The sequence below is a fragment of the Lupinus angustifolius genome, chromosome LG19, assembly GCF_001865875.1.
Source record: "Lupinus angustifolius cultivar Tanjil chromosome LG19, LupAngTanjil_v1.0, whole genome shotgun sequence".
NCBI lineage: Eukaryota > Viridiplantae > Streptophyta > Magnoliopsida > Fabales > Fabaceae > Lupinus > Lupinus angustifolius.
Window position 1 is genome coordinate 13,283,200 of NC_032027.1, and position 24,116 is coordinate 13,307,315.

The 24,116-nt window shown below is 39.5% G+C and overlaps 2 protein-coding genes and 1 pseudogene across 2 annotated transcripts; 1 reads left to right on the forward strand and 2 right to left on the reverse strand.

Annotated features, from left to right (window-relative positions):
- LOC109334063 (thioredoxin H2-like) lies at positions 1,620–2,568 on the forward strand. Its single transcript, XM_019569639.1, has 3 exons — positions 1,620–1,825; positions 1,913–2,035; positions 2,152–2,568. Exons 1-3 carry the CDS (start codon positions 1,685–1,687, stop codon positions 2,284–2,286), a joined length of 399 nt encoding a protein of 132 aa, XP_019425184.1. The 5' UTR covers positions 1,620–1,684; the 3' UTR covers positions 2,287–2,568.
- Positions 3,809–8,038, reverse strand: LOC109333838 (uncharacterized membrane protein At1g16860-like). Its single transcript, XM_019569416.1, has 4 exons — positions 7,206–8,038; positions 5,703–5,858; positions 4,843–5,054; positions 3,809–4,531 (listed from the first exon to the last, which is right to left on the reverse strand). Exons 1-4 carry the CDS (start codon positions 7,941–7,943, stop codon positions 4,339–4,341), a joined length of 1,299 nt encoding a protein of 432 aa, XP_019424961.1. The 5' UTR covers positions 7,944–8,038; the 3' UTR covers positions 3,809–4,338.
- On the reverse strand, positions 19,923–21,854 carry LOC109334002 (annotated as a pseudogene).

The following is a 24,116-nucleotide window of genomic DNA, read 5'->3' on the forward strand; positions in this document are numbered from 1 at the left end:
GCTATAACAAAGAGAAGCTGAATCATAAAATAAAATAGGCGAAATAGAAAAAATAAATAACTAAAGAAACCTAAACCTCTCTATTATCCAGGGAAGAAAACTAGAGAAATAAAAGAAAAGAAACAAAGGAAAAGAGAAGAGAAAGGAAGTGTGAGTTTGAGTGTGCAAAACCACGAAAGAAAGAAAAGAGATAAGAAAGAAAAGAAAAGGCTAAAGACCCAAGGTCTAGTTTCTCGTGTCGTCCAACTTCCCGTGTTGTCCAGCTTCCGATAGGACTTCACAAACCCAACCATCATCCAACATCTCATCATTCATAGTCCACCATTCATAGGTTGTCCTTTTAATATTGAATACTCTACTTTCTCCTTCACTTTGTTCAACTTATTAATATTAAGAAGGTTTTTTATTTGACTTCTAGTAGTTTATAGTCTGCCATTTACAAATTATCCTTTTAATATTTAAATACTCTACTTTCTCTTTGACTTTGTTAAACTTATTATTGTTAAGAAGATTTTTTGTGTAAAAGTTTTTTGGACTTTGCATACTTATCTCCTCAGTTGATTTCCGCATACTTTGTGTGAGAAGCCATTATTGATGGTTTTGGCAGACTTTGTGAGTGTTGTAAAAATTAGTTCGTGTTGGTCGGTTCAACTAGTAAAACAGTCTCAATATGGTACAATATAATATTTATATCAGTCATGTAATTATCCTAGTCAAAACTGATCATAACGACTGATTTTCAATTGAACTGTATTGTCATACCACCGATTTTTATTTAAACAACATTAATATTAATATATTATATATGTATATCTAACTTTACCAATATGTGGTTTAATTAGTGAACCACCAGTTAAATCACTACACCATTATACTAGTATCATGCTCAGTTTGATGTTATTAACATAACCGGACCATTCATTGACATTTCGGTTCAGTTCATACAATAAAATTTGCGATTAATTGAGGTAAATTGAATCATATCTTTGTGTTCAGTTCGATCACTATATTGCACTAAAAATGGAATCTAACTGAATTTTCACCGACAGAATTTGATTAATAAGAATACACAATTAATAGTTGTTGATTCCTAAAATAACTAATAGTGAATAAAGTTTAAAATCTATGCAATGAAAGTGTAAAGTTTTTGAAAATGACAGACTATAAACTACTAGAAGTCACATAAACTACTTTATTGTTGTCCATCTTCCCGTGTTCTCCAGTTTTTGATAGGACGTCATCCACAATTGATTTGTATTACTTTATTTGAGAGCCAATGGTAGTTAATAAATCAATGATGAATAATTTGCTAACAGTATAAAAATACTTGCACTGTCAGTCTATACATATTAAATCATAATGAATGAGTTTAAAATCTATGCACAGACAATGTAATTTTTTTTACACTATCAGCATTTCATCCACCATTTATTTGTATTACTTTTTTAGAGTCAATAATAGTTAATAAATCAATGATGATTGAGTTTAAAATCTATCGAATAAATTTAACGGTAGTTAATAAATCAATAATAAATGAATTATCACATAGCAAAAAAACACTAACTAATCTCATAATTAAAATCAACGGAATAACTACAATTTATAACTGGAACAATAATAAAGAAACAAGATAGCGTAGCATAACAGTGCATTGTTTCTTGTGAACTTGACTTAGAAAATACGAATGGGTGGCGCACTCTCTTCCATTTTCGGCGGCGCCGCCGCCTCAGTAGACAGTTCGTCGGAGAATTCTCCCGTCAAATCCATCCACAAATCGGAACTCTGGAAGATCCACTTCAACGAACTCAAAAACTCTTCTAAACTCGTAACTTCTCACCTTTCTCCATCTTAATTTTCCTTTTTTAATCTCAATCTCAAACTTTTCTTTGTTCCTTCAATCGATCCATGACAGGCTGTGATAGATTTCTCAGCATCGTGGTGTGGACCCTGCAAATTCATTGAACCAGCTATTCACGCCATGGCTGGCAAATTCCCCAACGTTGTATTCTTCAAAATCGATGTTGATGAATTATCTGTAATAATATTCTCTCTTTGTTTTTTCGAATTTGTTAAATTCTGTTAATGATTCCACCGATCCTTTATTCATAGTGATTTTTTTTCTTTTCCTTTTTGGTTGAAAAAATAAATTAGGATGTGGCAAAAGAATTTGAGGTGCAGGCTATGCCAACTTTTGTGCTGTTGAAGGAAGGGAAAGAGATTGATAGGGTTATTGGTGCCAAGAAGGACGAGCTTGAGATAAAGATAAAGAAACATGGTGGTAGTTGAATCCTGATTATTCAACTATGTTTCTTCTTTTTCTATTAAGCATGCGTGTAGATTTTGGGTGTGTAGATTTAGCAATAATCATGGATATGATGATGTATGATCACAATGGCTTTGTGTGCTTTACAAAAATTACAGCTATATTTTGATAAAATTAGTTACTTTTCTAAGTATATGACGGAGATAAGTGATGAAGTTTGAACTAGCATCTTGCTATGACTTCTTCCCCCTTATGTAAGAGTTCTATATTGGGATACTTGGCCTAAGATTTATTTGTGAGTTGATTATTGAAGTGTATTAGAAAGATAAGTTGATTATTGAAGTGTAATAGAAAGAACGGAAAGACCAAAGTTATAAAATACACTTGTAATCTCACATACAACTCTAAGGTGTGGGAAAGTCGACTTTATGTTTACTAGACTAAACCTTTGTCAACAATGAGGGGTAGTAAGAAACCACGATTTTGTTGCAGTACCAAATAAGAACATCATAAATGATAGCTAGCACTGAACAATGCCACTTGCACTTGTAGTTATTAGAACTCTCATTGCTTCAAGATGTCATACTGCAAATAAGCCAAAACGTGGCTCCCCAAGCTTAAGGACTTTTATTGAAAGTAAGCGACCTCAAGTTTAAGTTGGTGTCTTTACACAATTTTCCAAATAAAGAAAAATTAAATTGGTTTATAAAAGTAAAAAAGAAATTGAAGTTGCAATATCCAATGTTGTAATGTAGTGTGTCATATTGACCTTCCAAATGGATCAACCCAATATCTCCTAATTTCTTCTTGTAAAGACTAATTATTCACATTTTCTTAATTTATCTACAACTTTTCTTATTTTATCTGTCAGATGAAAGCTTAATATTAAAATGGTAAGAGTGATGAACATTTTTGATGAAACTAGAAAAAAATGAGAAATGAATGATAATATTCTCATTACTCAACTGAATGAATTGAATTGCAAAGATTAAGGAAATACCCCTTTATATACAATAACTGCTAAAATAGAAAATAAAATTTGTTAACCAGATAATCGATTAACTTTATTGATTAATCGATTATCGCATACAAATTTCACCTTAACAAACTGAACTAACTAACTCAGTTAATCAATTAACTATTACACAATTATCAATTAACTCTTACACAATTAATCAATTAACTATAGTATTAATCAATTAACTCTTACAAAATCTCACATATTCTAACATCCTTACAAGCTATAATGTATTAAGCATTCCAAGGTTGAAATGGTTATATTGAACACCATATATACTCTAATACATCATCTTACCAGTAAACAAATCTTCATTTCCCCATCAACACTAATACTTAATTAACTCTTACAAAATCTCACTTATTCTAACACTTAAACACTTAATAGTCAACATACCTCTTTATCTTACGTTTTCTTTTCTCTTTCCTTTTTTTCTTCTTTCTTTTATAAAAAAACAAGGTAAATGTAAAGCATTAGTGCATGACCAATAACTTAAAAATATCAAGGATCACTGGTCTGGATAATTACAATAATTCCTCCCACCTCAACCATACCCCTACACCACAATAGTAAGTAGTGTGGAGTGGTAGCAATGATGCTTTACAAATTTCACAAGTGAAAACATAGGCACGGCACATACATTTATCAACTTATATGAATACAAATTAACACATTATCAGAGTTAATATTTAGCAACAAAGCTATCCGGGTAGAATTAACTCAACACATAAAATAGCAACTACTTTGAACCCCTTACTTAGCTATGTACATAATAAAATGATAAGCAGAAATAAGACAATGTGCAACTTCGTGATACACTAACATGACAATGTGCAACTGATTCTAATTTACCTTGGTGGATCCTTAACCTCATATTAACCAAACCATATTCTGATCACTATGACAACCTTGTTAGTCTGCTTTTGCATCTTTCTAAGCCGATTTACATAAAAACCTGCAAGTCGAAAATACTGATTCTGTAGTGTAGGATTTCCCAATCAGTTTCCCACGTTTCAGTAATGGTGATATTGAATTCCATGCAAAAGAAAGCAAGATACTAAACAGGAATGACATCAGAATTTTGATTATCCTCACATGTCAAGACAAGACCTTCAACATAAGTTGGTAAAAGGCAGCGGAACCATTGACAACCTGTTGAGACTGGCTCTAATGAAGGAACAATCATGACCACATTATCTTGTTTATGGACAACTCCCATCACACTTACTGTACTACCTTCTTGGATGTACCTGTACATTCGCGAAATTTACTTTATAAGTGCCACAGCACCGAATAAGGAAATTGTAAAAATACTAACAACAATGACAACTGAAGTCTTTTTCTATGATGTAGAGTGGTGAGTCGTAGCTAAATCGACTAAAGGACACCACTTTATTCTCATATCGTGTTTGTCCATGTCATAAAAACGTGAGAAAGTTTAACATTATAACCTTCCTCTTTTATTTGGACTTCGGAGTTGGGACCAAAAACATAGGCATGGATTATTTTAAAACAATAAACAGGTTAGGAACATAATGAAAATATACAACATAGTTCATACCCTTCCTTGAGGCGCATTATACGGTCATCTGTAGAGAGTTTGCGATCTGCAAGCCATCCTAAGAAATTTGGAGATAACTCTTTGTTATCCTTTGTTACATCAACTACAGTAGTTGGTTCCACAAAAGAAGCAACCTTGGCACCATAGCCTGCTTTCACTAGTGCTCTTAATCCAAACTGGAAGTCTGATATGTAAAAGTCCACTACGTATTTCTGGGCATAGAAGATATTGTTGTTGCTATTATAAAGAGTAAGATAGACAGCCGCACCATATACAAACAACAGAAAGTAAGATTCAATGAATTACACATCATGAAGAAACATGACAAATGTAGAGCATGGGCACGTTACTGATTCTGAAACATGACACATGTAGAGCATGGGCACGTTACTGATTCTGAAACATGCATTCAAAGTTGACATGGTAATTCACTCAGGTGCTGAACCTAACATGACGATGTCTATTCATACACTATGATGCCTTGAATTCGTAAGACCATATGGAATATCTAATATTTAACTTGAGGCACATGCAAAGTAAAACACATGCCACATTATTCAAAAGTGTGGATGCAATGTCAGCTTTTCAACCAATTGGCACATGGCCATAAGCTAAAGAATGGAAAAGTTGCTAGTACTAGTTCAGATCTGATTCTTAGTGGAAATTAAACACTGACCTGAGCTTTAAGGTCTCCTCAACTTTAAACTACTCAACTATATCTTTCCTACAAATCCACTAGTTATTCCTTAAGCATCTAGTTAATGTAGGTCTGCGTGCACAAGTACTTTCCACTCATCAAATTGTGCTTGATCATAAATCAGTTCACATAAAGCAACAATGAAGTGGTTGAACAAACTAACCTCAGAGTATCTAGAACCCCACGAGAAGCAACGATGTTTAGGATTTGCAGGTTTTCCACCCAATCCCTTGTATTCATATAGTTCAGTGGAGACGTACACACATCTAGGTACTCTTTGGTAGGACGATTCCAAAGGAATACTGCCACAGGTTACAACCTACAGGAAGAGACAGGATAAATATTAAAAAAAATATAAGTCATGCCATATCATTTTCCTCCTACAAAATTAAAGTCCACAATTTTCATTTAAATCCCCGCAAAACCATATCAATGAATGCAAACTCACTCACAGACTGGAAATAATTGAACTTTCAGTGAAGAACAAGATTTCAAGAAAATGTTCATGCCTAAAAGGACACAAACTGACACTCACACATCAGATCCAGTATAGGAAATTATCATCCATAAACCAAACAATCCTATTTGATAACAGAGTAGCGCTAATATAAAGAATAATGAACTAAAAATTAAGAATAGGTGGTGAACCTGCTCAGGGATTATGATTAAGACAACAAAAAATATGACCATCATGCATGACAAATCTCCGGTAAGAAGATTTTACTTGGTGGCTGTAAGTGGCAACTGAGAAACCTTAAGACTTAGTTTGAGAGTTGGATTTTGGAGGGGAAGGAAGGGAAAGGGAAGGCTTAGGAGCCATCTCACAAGTGTATTTCATGGCTCCCAAGCATTCTCTTTCCCTTCCTTCCCCTCCTAAATTCAACTCCCAAACTAACCCTAAGGATTTGTTGCGAGTCGGTTCTTGAAAAGTAATTGGGGGAAGGGAAAGACTTGAGAGCCATAAAATATATTTATGAGATGACTCTAAACACTTCCCTTCTCTTCAAAACCCAATTCGCATATAGACCCTAAGGTGGAAATGAGAGAATGGTAAGGAAAGGTGACACAAAAAATGACTACAATTCTTTAGCAATATGGACTTCCCTAAATACAACAAAGCTGTAGAACCAAAAGGCCAAGGTTAATATTTGGTTACTTTTTTTTAAGGAAATATGATTACACAACAACCAACTCATATTTGGTAAACACATAAGTACGTAACAACCATCTTTTGTCAAATCTAACTAAGCAAAAGGCTTCCTTAGAAAAGCATGTCTGCCCCCTTTTTAGCCTACCCACATAAATTGGCATTATAAATCAACAACCCTTATAGCCATCTATGCTGAATTTTTATGATCACAGACTCAATAATCAAACCTTCATTTAAGTTTCTGGAATCTGGAACATGCAAGTTACCTCTTTACACGTCTAGTTTATTTTGTAAATTCAAATCAATAAACTAAATATGCACCTATATCTCTAAGTCTGTGTGTATCACCCCTCCTCATACCTCACTTATATTAACGTGCATTGAGCCGTTCTTTCTTATATGGATCATCATTATTATAATAATAAATAAATAAGGACGATTGGCTCAACTTAAACAAAATAAATAAGTGTCATTAATAGTATAATTATCCAAAAGAAGGATTGGAAAGAAAATTACCCCAGTAACCTTAACATACTCTCCATCAATGGCACCTCTAAGTTCAACATCAGGATACCTTTTCAAAAACCCTAAAAACCCTCGTCTTCCCCAAACACAGTTCCAAACAAACAAAACCACCACCGGCACAATAACCACTCCCACCGCCACCAATATCACCGCCTTATTTACCGCCACCATCAAAAACACCCCAACCAGCAAACTCATCGCCACAACCACCAATAAAACCCACACCACTGCCCTCGAAACCCTAAACCCCACATTCACCTCCTCGCTCAGGCTCGTCACTCCCGAACCGTAAACCGTCTTTCCCATCGAACCGGGCCGGTCCAGGTTCCCCAACCGTTTTTCATCCCCGGAAACATCAACCGGGCCGGATCCCACCGGACCCGAAGTAAAAAGTCCGGTAGGAAGCGGCACCGCGCCGGAGCCTGATGATTTCCGTGATAAATGACCCGAACCGCTTTGTCTTAATACTTGACCCGAATTGGGTCCGGATCTTACTGGCCCGGTATTTTGCTGAGAGGAAGGAGGAGGAGGTGAAGGTTTAGGGAGAGGGTTTGAATCGACGCCGGGAATTTCGAGCATTTTTCCAAGCTCGCCGGATTTTTTAGGGTCGCCGCCGGTGTACGGAACTGAGTGTGATGACATTATTGGGTGGCGTTCTTTGAGTTGTTCGGGTCGACCCGAGAGGTAGAGTCCACTGCTGAGTTGGTTTGTGGGTATTCGGGTACCCATTTTTGGCAGAGAGTGTTTAAGTGTTGTTTCTTTGTTTGTTGTTGTTCCACACTTTTGGTGTGAGTGGGTAGTGGTAGTGGGAAGAGGACTATGAAGGTTTTAGTGGAATTTCAAAAATAGGATTGGTTTTTCTTAGAGTGACATTTATATCCTTGCCTTGGAATTGAATGACCAAAATCTGTTTTAGATTTTTCAGGAGACCGAGCGTATTAATTTTACATTTTTACTGTTAGTTCCACTTATATCCAAGCTTACTTCTCATTTTACCTTCTCACCCTTCCTGTTATAATTTTTTCCTTCTTTTTGTATAAATGAGTTAATGACCAAAGACCACCTCATTTAAACACCATCTTTTCACAAAACAACATTCAATTTCAGTAAGATTGGTTGATAATTTTTCTTATAGTTAATTACATGTTTCTTATATTAAAACTCTTCATCACCTTTTATATATGTCCTAAACCCCTTTATACATTAATAAACTTAACGTGTATTTTATCAAATGAGTTTGAGCTTTGTTCTTTGGTCGTGAGAATGTGAGGTCTAGATGAGAGGAATCTGTGAGAAATTTTCTAGTATTATTTGAAAAAATGCTTGAGTATATTAGGGAGGTACCTAAAAAGATTATCCAATGATCAAATTAGTATGTGAATAAGATAGACAATATGAGAGGAACAATATCAACGGATAGAGTACGTCTGAATTTAGAGAATAAAAAGCAAGTATGAGAGTGTTTAAGTAAATTTCTTTAAGGGGGAATTCCCTACTATAAGAGGTGGAGATAATATTCATTTGTACATTTTGTTGGACCGACCGACCAAATGGCTTGTCGAGTCTTTCCTATACAAACGAATGTTGTTTTCCCGTGGCAATTGATTTTGATAGATCTGTACTCAGTAAATAGTTGACTTATGTTTGTACTAATTTGTATTGTTCTCCTCATGTTTCAATTAAAAACTTTTTCAACAAAAAATATAGCTAATGTTAACAAGTATAGTAAAAACACTAGTCAAGGTAGTAGAGTTTAATATAGGATAGTTTTCAATAATTCATTTCCCAATATTATTCTTCAAAATTTTAAAGAATTACATCACTTATTCTTAACTAAAAAACATTTTTTGTTGTCTCACTCTGTCTCTAAATAAATAAAAATATTGCACATCCAATATAAATAAAATATTAAATAAAGGATTGAAAATTTTAATTTTAAATCATTTATATATTTAATTACTCTAATTAATAATTATTTAGTTGATAAATAATAAATAAATATTGAATTTACTTTTTAATCATTTTTAAATTTCAGCTAATTATTAAATAGTTTTATTCAACCATTCTACTTTAACTAATAAGTTTTTTTTCCTATATACAAGCTCATTACTACAAATTACTGTTAGAGAACATATCCTCAAACTAATTCTCTTTTTTCAAACAAATTATTGGGTTACATTTGTTAAATTAACGTGGTGCGTAATTATTTTAAGTACCGACTCAAAATTCAAACTTAAAATTGTCAAGGTAAGGAAAAAATACATTTCCTTAATCATTAGGTCGATTTCCTTTTTTCGAAGTTCCAGCATGCTGATTGTTTCATTCATGTCTTTTCAAAAAAATTATGCCACTTTAGGGTTAGATCTCATGAGAAAGTAATTAGCCATATGAAAAATAAGGTCCGTTAGATACACTTACCTAATGGCCTTATGGGTTGGTCACTTGGTCCTACATCATAAGATTCTCAGTTGTAAATTGAAAGAATTTCTGACCTCTACCAAGGCCTTCATGCACATATGATGGGTAGATTAGATGCAAATTCTAATGCCTCAAATGGAAGCCAACTTCTTTTGTTTTAAAGCAACACAGATACAAAGAGCATTCCCTAAAAATAGTAAATAGGACCCATCTTCCCAAATGAAATGGAGCCCATTATTTTCAACAAATCATTTGTAAATATGTGAAGCAATTATCCTCCTAGTATTCAGGAGGGCGGTGAAATAGGTGTTAATAGTTTTTGCGCTAAGGATTAATATCATAAGGTAAATTTTTTCATTTCTTTTCTGGTCCAAATCCCTTTATATTTTAAAAACACAAGATTCATTTATGTTCCAGCTCGGTCATGCCCGGACTATCAATCCCAAAGGATCTATTAGTCATGTTATCTTTGACCAACCTAATAAGACTGAGGCAATTGTTCCAGCCCGGTATCCTCGGGTTGTCCCCTTCTACCTCGAGTATCCCGTGCAATATTTCGCGTGTCCCCGTTGCTCGCCTTATATGAGTCCACTCGTGGCAGATGCCATAAATGCTCCTGACGCAACATTAAGGCCTCTGACATGCTATTTAATGCACATCTGACATACTATTTAATGCACCTATGACATGCTATTTAATGCACCTTTGACATACCATTTAATGCGTCGATTACTCGTCATCAATGTCAGACAACAAACCACTTGTCACGTCGCCTGAACATTCTACCTGCTCCCGACAATTCAACAAGTGCGGATCCACAGGTCAAGCAAGGACGACTAGAGTACATCCCTTGTACTCGTTAAATGATGGCCAATGATCAGATGCCATCTCAGAATTTCTTGAACTCTATAAATAGAAGAGACCACACAGAGAGTATAATTAATTCTCATTCCCTCATTTATTGTTATACTTATTGTTTCAATCTCTCTCTTATTTACTCTCCTTATCTCTCTAGAATACTCAACTAAGTTGATCGTCGGAGAACCTTTTCAGGTACTTCCCCAGGTGGGCCTAGACGACATTCCGACCAAATTCCCAAATCTTTTATCTTCAACCAGGTATTCATCATCTTTCACTCTGCATCAATTACCGACCATTCCCTCTTAATACGAAAGAACATTGGCGCCGTTTGTGGCTTACCTACAACATGGTGACCACCCATAACCAAGCTCAACCACCTAGCTAGGCGGAACTACTCAACACAAACATTCCCCCGAATCATGATACCTCTTTATTGACCACTAACATTAGTTTAACCATCTCAACAAGCCAGCCAAAGTCATCCACCCAACCCCATCCCAGAAGCCCCCACTACCCAATAACTTCTCCACATTATCCAAACTCAAGGCCAAATTATCCAATAACATTGGATGTCTTCGAAGCCTCAATGCTTTTCCGTGGGGCCACCGACCCCATCATGTGCTGAGCATTTCCCCTCACTCTGAAACGTGATGCCTTATAGTGGTTTACTCAGCTCGCACCAAATAGTATTGATCAATGGACCACTCTCGCCAACAGATTCAACATCCGCTTCACAGCCAGGAAAGAGCAACCTCGCTCTTCCTACACCATTTCCGGTATACGACAGGAGTCACACGAACCCTTACGAGCTTACCTAAACAGATTCAACTCGGACGCCATGAAGGTTCGTACCCTGAGCCCAGAAGTGGTGGTGCATATTTTAGTGACACTTACAAGACGGCCTTTTCAGGCAGGAGTTGGCTAAATATTCAACCTTCATAATAGAAGAACTCCGATCTAAGGCTCACCAATTTATCAATCTGGAAGAAACCAATTTTACCCGCCCATCCACCAACCATAAAGACCAACTCCCCTCACTGGAAGCCAAACGCCCAAAAACACATGAACACCTTCGAGATGATCCACCACGACAACCCAAAATACCTAAATACACCTCATACACCCCCCTCAATTCTAGTCGTATTAGAATCCTACAAGAAGTTATGGTCACCCATTTAGTCCAGCTTCCCAAACCTAATCCGAGCAGAAAATTAGGGACCTAAGACCGCTCCAAATAATGTGATTACCACACCTTCTTTGACCATGTAATAGAAGAGTGTACCCAGCTGAGGGACACTATTGAAGACCTGATTCAAGCTAGGCACCTCCGAATATTTATTGCTCGGACCTACTAAGAGCGATCACCACTTCTACGTTGATCCAGCCCTCCTTGAAATCCTGCCAGTATCAAGGCCACTGGGCAGCACCCCTGATCTCTTTCGACGACTGTAATTATGAAGGCGTCGTCCACGGTCATGACGATCCCCTCGCCATCACCGCCAAAATAAACAATAAAAAGGTGGGACATTTGTTTGTTGATCAAGACAGTTCAATAGATATCATGTTTCAAGATTTGTTCACAAAGATGGAACTCAAAGACAGAGATTTGTTGCCTTATGATGGACAACTGGTAGGTTTTAATGGATAGGGAATAACCACCGAAGCTATATTGATATATGGCTGACTATATGAGAACAACCTCTAACCCGGTAAATTCAAGCGAAGTTCCTGGTTAACGACGACGTCTCAACCTACAATGCCATACTCGACCCGCTAAACCACCTCGAAGCACTAGTCTCCACCCCGCATCTCTGCATGAAGTTTCTCTCATCCGACCTCCGGGTTTGCACGGTTAGGGAAGACCAGCAGAGTGCAAGAATTTGTTATCAGATGAGCCTTCAGCCGAACCACACTCCAATACAGGCACCACCCCCCAAGAAAAAACAGCAGGGCGTGCACCTAGTGGAGCTAGATGTAGAGCAGATGCATAAGAACTACGCCCTCAGCCAGAAGGAGAAAAAACCTCCCTTCAACTTGGTCCCTTAGCAGAAAATATGGTGTATATCGGATGCACTCTTGACGAAACTCAGAAATCCAAATTGTTCAAGTGCTTGAAAGCCAACAAGGATCTTTTTGCTTGGTCCATTGTGGATATGCCTGGAATCGACCCCTCAGTTACATACCATCGACTCATGACCATTCCGGGGGAAAAGCCAGTGGCCTAGAAGAAACGAAAGATGGGCGTTGAGAGAACAACTGAGGTTACTCAGAAGATCTCAGAATTGCTAGAGGCCAGGTTTATCCGAGAAATAGCATATACCACCTGGCTATCAAACGTCGTGTTGGTCAGAAAACCATCTAGAAAGTGGCGGATGTGTGTGGATTATACAGACTTGAACAAAGTCTGCCCAAAAGATCCATACCCCCTCCCAAACATTGATCATCTTGTGGACAATTCTTTCGGGTACCAATTCCTGTCATTCATGGATGCTTATTTTGGATATAATCAGATCCCCATGTACCCTCCAGATCAAGACAAGACCACCTTCATTACACCAAAGGCAGCTTACTGTTACACAGTCATGCCATTCGGTTTGAAAAATGTAGGGGCCACATACCAAAGAATGATGAACACCATTTTCGAAGATTAGATTGGAAGAAACATGGAGGTCTATATGGACGATATGGTCGCCAAAAGCCTACCAACGAAAGATCATGTGACTATCCTGAATGTAGTCTTTGGTCGGTAGCGCAAATTTAATATGCGCCTCAACCTAGAAAAGTGCACATTCGGAGTCGAAGCCAACAAGTTCTTTGGATTTTTGTTAACAAGTTGGGGTATTGAGCCCAACCCAGCAAAATGCCAAGCAATTATAGACATGCGTAGCCCGAGATCAGTTAAGGAAGTCTAACAACTTAATGGTCAGTTGGCAGCCTTAGCCATGTTTCTCCCTGCATCCGCTAAACACTCTCTCCTACTCTTCCAGCTCCTGAAAAAGAGTAGCACTTTGACTTGGTCGGAAGATTGTGAAGCAGTGTTCCAAACCTTCAAACAATACTTGGCTACTCCTTTCATGCTTTCTAAACATGCACCTGTTGAGACATTGTATGTCTACTTCGTAGTAATAGACGAGGCCATAGCAACCGCTCTAATCAGAGAAAATGAAAATGGTCAACTCCCAATATACTTCACCAGTAAGGCATTACAAGGATCAGAGCTCAGATATCAAAAATTGGAAAAGGTCGCCTATGCCCTCTTGATGGCAACAAGACGGTTATGACAATATTTCCAATCCTATCCAGGGGTGGTCAGAACAAATCAACTTATCCGCTAGATTTTGCACAAGCCCGAGTTAGCCGGACGAATGATCTCCTGGTCTATTGAACTATCACAATTTGATATACGGTATGAGCCCAAAACGATCATCAAAAGTTAAGTCCTATCCAACTTCGTTGCTGAATTGACCGCACAACCAGGTAGTTCTGAATAGGTATGGACCATCTATGTCGACGGGTCATCCAACTTTCGGGGTAGCGGAGTAGAGATCTTATTAGACAATGGTCAGGGGGTAACCATTGAACACTCGCTCACCTTCACCTTTCCTACATCAAACAATCAAGCATAATATGAAGCATGCATTGCTAGTTTGCAGTTAGGCAGAGAAATCGGGGCAGAAAAGGTCTCCATATGCAGCGACTCTTAGCTCGCAGTCACTCAGATTACAGGGGTCAACCAAACCAAAGATGTGTTACTCGGAAAATACTCAGCCAAGGTTAAGGAACTGATGGCCAAGTTCGAAACGGCCTCCATTCAACATGTCCCAAGGGAGCAGAATATCTAGGTAGACATTTTGTCCAAATTAGCAAGCACAAAGAGCTCCGGTAACAACAGATTGATGACTCAATGTACAATCCTACAACCAATTGTCATGGCGGTGGTGCAAATTCAGATCCCGGACGACTGGACCGACTCTATCATCAGGTACTTATCCAACGACGACTTACCAGCGGATCAAAAGGACAAGCAAAGATTTCTCAGGTATAGTTCATGGCTCACCATAGTCCAAGGCCGTTTGTATCACCGGGGCTTTCTACTCCCATGCTTAAATGCCTCGGCCCCGATAGGGCTCGGTATGTCCTCCAAGAAATCCATGAAGGAGTTGTGGTCATCACCTCGGCGCAACATCACTAACCATGAAGATACTCCGGGCCGAATATTATTGGCCGACCATGGACAAAGATGCCTCTGAGTTCACCAAGAAATGTGCATCCAGCCAATTGTTTGCTGACCTCCACAAGGCCCCCTGAAGAGCTAACAACAACAATGACCCCATGACCATTTTGCAGATGGGGTATGGACATTCTGGGACCATTTCCACCAGCAACCAAACAACTTAAATTCCTGATAGTGGCGGTCGACTACTTCACTAAATGGATTGAAGCTGAACCCTTATCCAACATCACGACGGTCAACATCCAGAAATTTACTTGGAGGAATATCATAACGCGGTTTAGGATACCCGCCTCAATCGTTAGTGACAACGGAACTCAATTTTTCGTCCGGAAGTTTAGAGAACTGTTGTCGGGCCTTCACTTCAAGCAACACTTCACTTCAGTTGAGCACCCTTAGACAAATGGTCAAGCAGAAGTGGCTAACAAAGTCCTCCTTCGTGGGATAAAAAGAAGATTGCAATAAGCCAAGGGAACATGGCCAGAGCAGTTGCATCATGTCCTATGGGCTTACCGTACAACTCCTCACTCCACCACTGGGGAATCACCTTTTAACCTTACTTACGGGTTTAAGGCTATGATCCCAGTGGAGATCGATGAGCCCACCTGACATATAATATACTTTGATCAAGTTGCCAACTCGACCATCTTGAGACACAACTTGGACTAGATCGAAGAGAAGAGAGATCGGGCCAGAATAAGAGAAACCGTTGTCAAAAGGAGAGCCACTGAAAAATACAACAGAATGATGGTACCATGAGGTTTTGAAATAGGCAGTTTATTGCTCAGGAGGACTGACTTCGGCAAAGCAAAAGGCAAACTGGCTCCCAATTTGGAAGGACCTTACCGAGTAACTAGAAAAACCAGTAAAGAGGCCTACAAGCTCGAGGACCTGGCAGGGAAGGAAATCCCCCGTACTTAGAGCGCGGCAAACCTACGACCGTTTTTTGCTTCAAACTATAAATGATACACCAAACCTTTAAATGGCTGAGCAAATGATGTAACCAAATCTGACTTATATGTTAACAAGGTATTATTCAGAAGTCTTTTCCAAGTCCTCTTGGTCGCCAACAATATAACCCTCAGAGGCGTGGATCACTCCCCCTCTGATGGCGGTTCTCTCCACAAACTCAAGTCAGGACCAAGTCCTCTTGGTCGCCAACAATATCCCTTAGAGGCGTGGACCAATCTCTCTCTTACGGCAATTCTCTCTACAAAACCAAGTCAGGACCAAGTCCTCTTGGTCGGCAACAATATACCCCTTAGTGGCATGGACCATTCCCCCTCTGTCGGCGGTTCACTCCACAAACCCAAGCCAGGACCAAGTCCTCTTGGTCGCCAACATTATACCCCCAGAGGCGTGGACCAGTCCCCCTCTAACAACGGTTCTCTCCACAAACCCAAGTCAGGACCAAGTCCTCTTGGTTGCCAAAAATATACCTCACAGAGGCATGGACCAGTCCCCCTTTGACAGTGGTTCAGTCCACAAACCCAAGCCAGGACCAAGTCCTCTTGGTCGCCAACAATATACCCCTCAGAGGCATGGACCAGTCCCCCTTTGACGGCGGTTCACTCCACAAACCCAAGTCAGGACCAAGTGCTCTTGACCACCAACAATATACCCCTCAGAGGCATGGAGCAGTCCCCCTCTAACGACAGTTCTCTCCACAAACTCAAGTCAGGACCAAGTTCTCTTGGTAGCCAACAATATACCTCTCAGATGCATAGACCAGTCCCCCTCTAACGGCGGTTCACTCCGCAAACCCAAGCCAACAAAATATCTATGAGACGTGGGCCAACCCCCTCTGACGACAATTTAAGTATTTAATGATTTTTCGACATTCTCATTCAAAGTTCAACTGTTAACCGGGTAATTTTTACTTACTAATTTTTCAACATTCTCATTCAAAGTACAATAGTTAACCGGGTAATTGTTACTTACTAATTATTCAACATTCTCATTCAAAGTTCAACAGTTAACCGGGTAATTGTTACTTACCAATTTTTCAACATTCTCATTCAAAGTTCAACAATTAACCGGATAATTGTTACTTACTAATGATTCAACATAATCATCCAAAGTTTAACAGTTAACCAGGTAATTGTTACTTAATGGTCATCCGACATTCTCATTCAAAATTCAGCAGTTAACCGGATAATTGTTACTTAATGATTAATCAACTTTCTCATTTAAGTTCAATAATGATTACCCGAGCATCTACTACTTGAGGAATGTTCCATATTCTTATTTAAGTTTAGTAATAGAGATTCGATCAACTATCACCCTAACACCAGCTAGATCCTAAACCAAATGTAACTAATTACTAGATAGTTAATTGTTAAATTAATTGATTAACCGATTCAATTATTCCAGTCAACAAGACATAAATATTAAACACAATAGATAAACAGATCAAAGATCTTCATTGATGACAAGAAAATACAAGTACAAAAACAAAACAAAAACAAACTAAACCTTATCCCCCCCCGCCACCTTTGGTCGGAAATGAGAGGGCAACATGGCCTTCATCTTCATCCACAACGAGCCCACCCTCGGGGGTAACCCGTGCATCTATCCTGGTCCAAGACAAGTCAGCATCAGGATAAACCAAGCCGAACTAGGCAAGGGCATTATCCCAGCCGACATTAGCTGCCTCATCAACATCATGCTCCAGCTTTAGGTAGGCAGCCTTGAGGTCATCCAGCTCCTTACGTACTCGGGTGTTCTCAGCCTCTAACGCCTTCAACTTATCCCAAAGCTGAAACCTCTCATCTTCACTCCTCTGAAGCCGATCAGCTAGAGACTACATCTCCCGTTTAGCAGTGCCCACATCTATCTTGGCCAACATCTCAGCTTCCCGAGCATCCTTCAACTAGAGAGACACCATAGAGAGTTGCTCAGCGTCCGAGAGGTTCTAGGCCTCCAAATTCTTCACGACTTTGGCATGCTTCTCCTTCAACTCATAGAGCTCACTCGAATGAAGCTCTTGTAGGTTGGCCAGAGCATTTTCCCCGACCCGGAGGGGGCCAAACTTACCCTTGCTAGAGGATTTGTCTGACCTCTGATACCCCGGTTGTGTGCCCTCCTCTAAGGCCACTGTAGGAGGGTTGGCGGGCTCCTAAGTCAAGTCAATTGATTGAACAAAAGCAGATTTATGAGGCACAACCGTGATGGGAGTAGGTCGGTCTACAATGGTCCCCTATAAACCACTAGCACGGGCAACTTCCCTCCAAGGAGTGGAAGGAGGACCCTCAAACCGGGTAGGAAGATTCGGCTTGGGGCGCTTGCTGCTTTCCGCGTCCTTCATCTTTACTGGAACTATGCGTTACCCGAAACATATAGAAGAATAACCAGAGCATGCAAGGCCATCCCATGACCTCACAAAAAAGCTTAAATGCCCGAATAAAGCCCCACGAGTTAGGGTGCAATTGAGAAGGGGTCACTTGAAGGTGCTCCAACATTTCAGTATACCACCCCTCAAAAAGGATTTTTTCTCTTATCTGTCGGCAGACTTGCTCGTACATATAAAAGCACCACCTATTCTTAGTCTCAAATAGTATATCCCGACAAATTCACTCTTGAGTAGTAGGAGGGTACCACTAGATATCATCAGTCGGTCGTGTCAGCACATCCACCGCCGAATGTGCATCTGATGGGGTTCCCCTAACCTCTTGATCAACCCACTAATAGCAGCACTCGTTACCCGCCATGTCCTCTGGGATAATAAATTGATCAACCCAATCTGCAAAATTTCGCCCCATAGTAGACCTGTTATGAGAAGAAGTGTCAGAATCCGAGCTAAACATATTATCCAAAACCGAACCCCATGCCAGACCTTTTTCTTACTCAGATCATGCAGCAAGGCCGGCAGGGATAGCTGGTTAGCTCGCCTCCAAGAAGAACGACTACTAATCGTTGGCGGCGGCAGCGAGTTATGTTAGTAAAAGTGGGTGGACGTGTGGATAAGATCTCCACCTCATCAGGGCTTGAATCCCCGCCTAACTTTGCCATGACTACTTAGAATATTATTAAAAAGCAAAAGAGAGAAATAAGTTACCGAGTTAATTGAAGTAGAAGATTATGGAAAAGGATCGGAGGTCGGATTCAAGTAATATGTGTGCTTGGCAGGAGACAATTTCTCATAAGAAGGCAAAGTGAAGAAGAATGAATGAGAGAACCCCTATTTATAGGGAGAGACCCAAGCCCAGACATCCCCAAGGGCCCAGCCCAAAACATGCATTACCCATGCAGAATCACTCAAGGACAATCCAACGGTGACACAGAAATCTAGGCAACATAACTAAAATGAACAGACGCGTCGATCTATCGTTCCAGGTTCAGACGAAACACCAAGCATCCCACCACGCGTCGATCTATCGTTCTAGGTTCATCCTACCTAAAAACCCTACCCCTATTCCATTGCGCCAAATCAGAATGATCCAAGTCTATTAGCCCGATCATCTCTAACCAACCTAATAGACTGGGGGCAACTATTCCAACCCACTCATGCCCGGGCTATCAACCCCAGAGAATCTACTAGCCCGATCATCTCTGACCAACCTAATAGACTGAGGCAACATTTTCACGCCAGTCATGCCCATGCTATCAACCCCAAAGAATCTACTAGCCCGATCATCTCTAACCAACCTAATAGACTGGGGGCAACTGTTCCGTCCCGGTCATGCACGGGCTATCAACCCCGAAGGATCTACTAGTCCGGTCATCTCTGACCAACCTAATAAGATTGGGGCAAGTGTTCCAGCCCGGTATCCTCGAGCTTTCCCCTTCTACCCCGAGTATCCCGTGCAATATTCTGCGTGTCCCTGTTGCTTGCCTTAGATTGGTCCACTTGTGGCAGATGCCATAAATGCTCCTAACGCAACATTAAGGCAACTGACACGCTATTTAATGCACCTCTAGCATGTTATTTAATGCACTTATGACATGCTATTTAATGCACCTCTGACATGCTATTTCATACACATTTGATATACAATTTAATGCACCATTGACTCGGATATGATAGATGGATGGATCTATCTTTATATATATATATATATATATATATATATATATACAAGAAGCCCCACATCCTTGATTTGGCCAGGAAAGATTGCACTACTTTGGGCCCAGGAAGCGAAGGGAATGAGCTCGGCTTTCGCATGCGCTTCGCGCGCCATTGGCGCTTTGCTCTCCTCTTATTCTTCATTGCACGGTTCGAATGGACTTCGCCGTTCTTTTCCAACTAAAATAGAAAAGGTTGTCTCACATCGAGATGTCAATTCGTTTTCCGCCCCCAATGAGATGGGAATGTGTAAGCCCCTATTTTTACTTTTGTTTAGACCCTTCATCTTTCTGAATGGAGGCCTGGCTCGCGCCGTTCCAACAACCGGTGGGGAGCACCTCAGTATACGCGTGCAATAACTGGGAATCCGTTTTTTTACACCTAAGGCCAACTTCATCACCAAACCAAGGTTCATCTCGTGTAGTGATTGTGGACTCATACAAGGATATTGAGTAGACGGTTGATGTCTCAGACTCGACCCTATCTTTCGTAGCATGCCTTCCCATTGGTGTCGCAACTGATTTGGTAAGCTACGTGCTCGGTGCATGGAGAATTGCCTTCGGTCCCCCAAACTTACTTACTCGTGGCAACCTTCCGGCCGCCCAACAACCTATAACGCTAGTCACTACTCCCACTGGGGCTAGGAAGTAAGCCCCATAACCCAAAGCGGCGAAAAACATATAGAATTTGCTACAAAAGCCGGCTAACGGGGGTATTCCTACTATGAGAACATAGTAATGGAGAAGGTAATAGCCGAAATAGGATTAGTTTTGGCTAGAGCGCCCAAATATGCTATATATTTGACACGGGTTTGCTGTAATGCTAAAACTATGGCGAATGCATCTATTGTCATTAATGCATAAATTAAGATACCAATTAGTAGTTATTGAATTTCTTCTATGGTTCCACATGAGAAACCAGTACGAATATGACCTACATGTCCAATTGAACTATGAGTTAGAGGTCTTTTAACTTTCGTTTGGGCCATGGCGGCCAATGCTCCTAAAATCATAGAAGCAATGCTGCAAAAAGAGAAGATTTGTTGCAATGTAGCTCCATAGGAACCATAAATAGAAAGACGTGAAATATTATTAAAAATAGAAATTTTAGGCGCAATAGAAAGGAATGCTGTAACCGAGGTGGGTGAACCCTCACAGATATCAGGTGGCCACATATATAGAGTCAAAAGAGATATGGAGTCCGAAGGGGAGGGGGTTTTCTTTGGGGCTCGAGAGATGGAATAGATAGGGAAATAAAAGTTTTTTATATGCCGCTGGGGAATTCACACGAAAGGGAATGAAGAATTCTCAACGAAAAAGAAAGTGCTCTCTGAACCGAACGTGAAAGTAGTTTTCCATCAGACGGCTGTTCCCGTAACTCCACTCTCCACTTGGATTATATATCCAAAAAGGTCCGCTCTTGGCCATTCCACACGCTGCCTAGCAGAGGCGTGGTTATCTCAAGTGGATTCTCTCTTTTTTAGTAGATGTCGAACCTGCTGATCCATTGACTAAGAAGGGGTAGGCGCAACAGCTACATGGACCCCTTCCTTTCTGTTGTTGCCAGCGCTTTCTCGGGCCAAGATAGAAAGGGCAGGCAAAGCCCAAATAGGCCTGCGGGGAGAACGAGGAGAGGGCTGGGCAATCACCTCGGTCGAAAAAGCGTATTTCCTTCATATAACACGCATCGTAGGACATCCTCGACATTCTTCATTTTCGATGAAAAAAAAAGATAGATCTCCGAAAGCCTTTTCCTTCCCCCGACGCATCTCCCTCCCTTCGTCGAGCCTTTCCTTTAATGGTTGGGGGAAGCATTCCCTTATCTGAACTTGGCGGGCATTCTTTCCAGCCTTATTCAAATTCAAACAAAGAGGTGGTAGGTTTGAACATAGGATAGGCTAGGCTCAAACATGATTTGAAGATCCTAGCTACGCCATGTTCAATACAAAATTTGGAAAGCTGCAAGGATGACAAAAAGAGGGCGCTTTCCTGTGTTGCACTGAAAAAAAAGATATCTCGTTCATCTATCTTTTTTTCTCTACTCTAAAGATGAATAGGATAGACATCCCCTTAGATGTTTATGTATCATTTATCCCTATTTTTTTAGAGCGTTATATCTTATCTGCTCTCTCTAAAATAAAATTGAGAGAGAAAGAGCAGATCCTATCCCCTATATCGAACACTAAATCTTATCTATTGATAGAAAGATCTTCGTCAAATACCGGACTTTGCCTTTTTTTAGGAATTAAATATCCAAGGCACCTTACCATAAGCACCCCACCCCTACGACTAGTTGGGGTTCGCCTTTTAAATCAAGCAAAGTTAGTATAAGTAGTAGGGGCTTCATAGCTACTTTCATTCTAAAGGAAACCGAAGAACCAACCTTTAGTCCATAGGAGCCCTACTTCCCTCTTTGCAACCTCATCACTTCCAAGCGCAAACCAATTTATTTCTGAGTAACCGAATCCGTGCGGAGCGCACCTTTGGTACTTCAGTAGGGCGAGCTTTTTGAGAGTGACTTCTTTAGTTTGGTAGGGCGACGAAAGAAAGGCTACTTCAATCTAGGAAAGAGCCGGAAACTCGAGAGGGTCGCCTTTGGAAGCCTTTGCTGGTAACCAAAGCGTCACGACATAATAAAAAGGAAGGAGTGACGCTGACTAAATCCAATCCATAAACCCGAATCCATAATAAAAAGGTAAAGTAGGCATAATAACCTACTTTTGCTTGATGGAAACTAGGGTTCAAGTTCATACTTTTAGAAATAAAGACATGGTGGGGGCAGGATTTGAACCTGCAATCTTCAGGTCATGAGCCTAACGAGTTAACCAACTACTCTACCCCGCTTCTCCCCCTTCTCTTTCTTTTCTTTCACTATTCCCACCTAGGGGACCTTGGTTGCTTGGCCGGGATAGAACCAATGCTTAGTAAGTAAGCGGCGGTCTAACGACCCCCTAACCTAGGTTGGAGCTATGAAGCTAACCAATGTCAGACAACAAATCACATGTCACGTCGCCTGAACATTCTACCTGCCCCCAACAATTCGACAAGGGCATATTCACAGGTCAAGCAAGGATGACCAGAGTACATCCCTTGTACCCGTTAAATGCTGGCCAATGACTAAATGTCATCTCAGCATTTTCTAAACTCTATAAATAGAAGAGACCATACAAGGAGTATAATTAATTTTCATTCCCTCATTTATTGTTATACTTATTACTTCAACCTCTCTATTATTTACTCCCCTTATCTCTCTAGAATACTCAACTAACTTGATCGTCAGAGAACATTTTCAGGTACCTCCTCAGGCGGGCCCAGACGATATTCCGACCAGATTCTCAAATCCGTCATATGCAATTGGACATTCATCATCTATCACTCTGCATCAATTACCGACCATTCCCTCTTAATATGAAAGAATAAATTCTATTTTTCAACTATACCCTTTATACTTTTTTTGGCTGCTTATTTCTCTCTTAATTATGAGAGATAATAATGATTAATTGATGATATTTTAGTCAAATGTATCAAATTAATTATTTAATTACATTAATTATTTCTTACTTTTACTTTCAAATTAATTACATTATTTAATTATTTCTTAACTTACATATTTTGGATTTTTGGTCCTGCCTATGGAGAACCAAGATAGTAAATTCGAATCCTCAAGGAAGTCGGTGATATATAGATGCGGCTCCAGGCTTTCTATAAGGACGAAAATATCATTGTACGAAGATATTCTGGGTCTTGTCCCTCTCACTTAAGTTGCAATCATAATACATAATTAATCACTTTATTTAATCTGTGTTTTTCACACCTCTTCATTTAATGAACTAACGGCGTTGATAATTCCAAATAAACCTAGAAAATTTAATATCAACATATCTACCCAATTGGAATTGAAATGAGATACTTTCTAGCGATGAACCCTTTAGTACTCAAAAATGATATGAGAAAAAAAAAATTATAAAATTATAATTTATTTAATTCAAAATAGTAAAAAATATGTACCCTTTATGTAATCAATGTATTTAGTGATAGAGAAAAATATGTAGACACTCACGGAATATGAGTTTTATATATTATTAGTGTATTATCCACCATTAATATTTAATTGTCGTTGACTTTTCAAAAAAAAAATTAAATAAATCGTATATGATGAAGTTTATATGTATAAATCTTTATACTCAGACATAGATTTTAGTTTCTATTAAGTCATAAAGTAGATACACATCGAAAACCCCTCATACTAATATATAATTTTATGCAAAAAAAATTAAGTTTAAATTTATTTAAAATCATAAAATACTTTTTATTCCCTTTAGGCTTGT

Bases quoted from the DNA above. Each gene is read 5' to 3' on its own strand.
- LOC109334063 (XM_019569639.1), top strand. From the start codon at position 1,685: ATGGGTGGCGCACTCTCTTCCATTTTCGGCGGCGCCGCCGCCTCAGTA. The intron at 1,826-1,912 runs GTAACTTCTCAC...GATCCATGACAG, and splicing joins TCAAAAACTCTTCTAAACTC to GCTGTGATAGATTTCTCAGC. The intron at 2,036-2,151 runs GTAATAATATTC...AAAATAAATTAG, and splicing joins TCGATGTTGATGAATTATCT to GATGTGGCAAAAGAATTTGA.
- LOC109333838 (XM_019569416.1), bottom strand. From the start codon at position 7,943: ATGGGTACCCGAATACCCACAAACCAACTCAGCAGTGGACTCTACCTC. The intron at 5,055-5,702 runs GTTAGTTTGTTC...TTCTATGCCCAG, and splicing joins GGGGTTCTAGATACTCTGAG to AAATACGTAGTGGACTTTTA. The intron at 4,532-4,842 runs GTATGAACTATG...GCGAATGTACAG, and splicing joins ATAATGCGCCTCAAGGAAGG to GTACATCCAAGAAGGTAGTA.